Source organism: Alligator sinensis, unplaced genomic scaffold, assembly GCF_000455745.1.
Source record: "Alligator sinensis unplaced genomic scaffold, ASM45574v1 scaffold437_1, whole genome shotgun sequence".
Lineage (NCBI taxonomy): Eukaryota > Metazoa > Chordata > Crocodylia > Alligatoridae > Alligator > Alligator sinensis.
Genome location: NW_005842176.1, coordinates 585,225 through 586,309, shown reverse-complemented (window position 1 = coordinate 586,309; position 1,085 = coordinate 585,225). Strand labels below are relative to the sequence as shown.

Genomic DNA, 1,085 nt, shown 5'->3' with positions numbered 1-1,085 from the left:
AAGAGAAAAGGGCTAAACTTGTGGCAGAGAGTTGTAACCAACAGTTTCAGATTGGAAGGAAGCAGGAACAGAGAGCGAGAAATTGACTGCAAGTGTATGTGATAGGATTGGGCTGAGAGGAGATGCACAGGTACTCTCAGTAAGCCTGGAGATGTCAGTGCTGAGAGATGGTGTCTGATCCTTTGCTTACCCAGGATTTGCTGCTTTTTAGAGGGATATGGCAGCTTCACATTTGTATTTTGTCTTTGCAGGAGCAAATCACAATCTGAAATCAGCTTGGAGGGGTTTTATGAGACCAAGCCCCTTTCTTCTGTGCAGAAGGACCCTGTAGAGCTTCTGCTCCTGGATACCAAGGAGCGCCTGTCTGTGGAGCTGCAGGACCGCCGTGCTCCTCTGGCCACCATGGAGAGTCTGTCCGATAATGAGTCCATCTACAGCTTTGATTCACGGCGCTCCTCAGGCTTCCGGAGCATCCGTGGCTCCCCCAGTCTCCATGCTGTCATGGAGAAGGATGAGACGCACTGTTTTTATATAGACCCCGTTATCCCTGAGGAGAACCCCTCCCTCAGCTCGAGGACAGAGCTGCTTGCTGCTGACAGCCTCTCTAAACATTCACAGGAGACACAACCCCCTGAGACCTTGCATAACAGTGGTGGCACTACCCCACAGCGATGCTGCAGCGAGGAAGGGGCTGCCAGCGAAGGAGACAGAATTTCCTTTACAGGCCGAGAGGAGCTGTCCCTCCAGAATGGACGGCTCCCTGATGTGCCCAGTCCACAAGTGCTGGAGTTTGCTGAGTTTATAGACAGCCTCTTCAATCTGGACAGCAAAAGCAGCTCCTTCCAGGACATCTATTGCATGATGGTATCAGATAGCTCCAGTGACTTTGCAGAGATGCCTAAGTCTGTCAGTGATCAGGAGATCCTGCTGAGAGCACAGTATGAGCCCAACCTGGTCCCCAAGCCCCCTAGGTTGTTCGCAGGCTCAACTGATCCCTCTTCAGGCATCTCAGTCTCACCCTCCTTCCCTCTGAGTTCATCTGGAGAACTTATGGACATTACTCCCACAGGCATGAGCAGCCAGGA

General features: G+C 52.0%; 1 protein-coding gene across 1 annotated transcript in view; it reads left to right on the top strand.

Annotated features, from left to right (window-relative positions):
* Positions 1-1,085, top strand: part of DAGLA (diacylglycerol lipase alpha) — a 47,375-nt gene that overhangs the window by 39,426 nt on the left and 6,864 nt on the right. Inside the window, exon 20 of the mRNA XM_025206945.1 lies at positions 252-1,083. Coding sequence (XP_025062730.1) covers positions 252-1,083 — 832 coding nt within the window. The remainder of the gene's footprint in view (positions 1-251; positions 1,084-1,085) is intronic.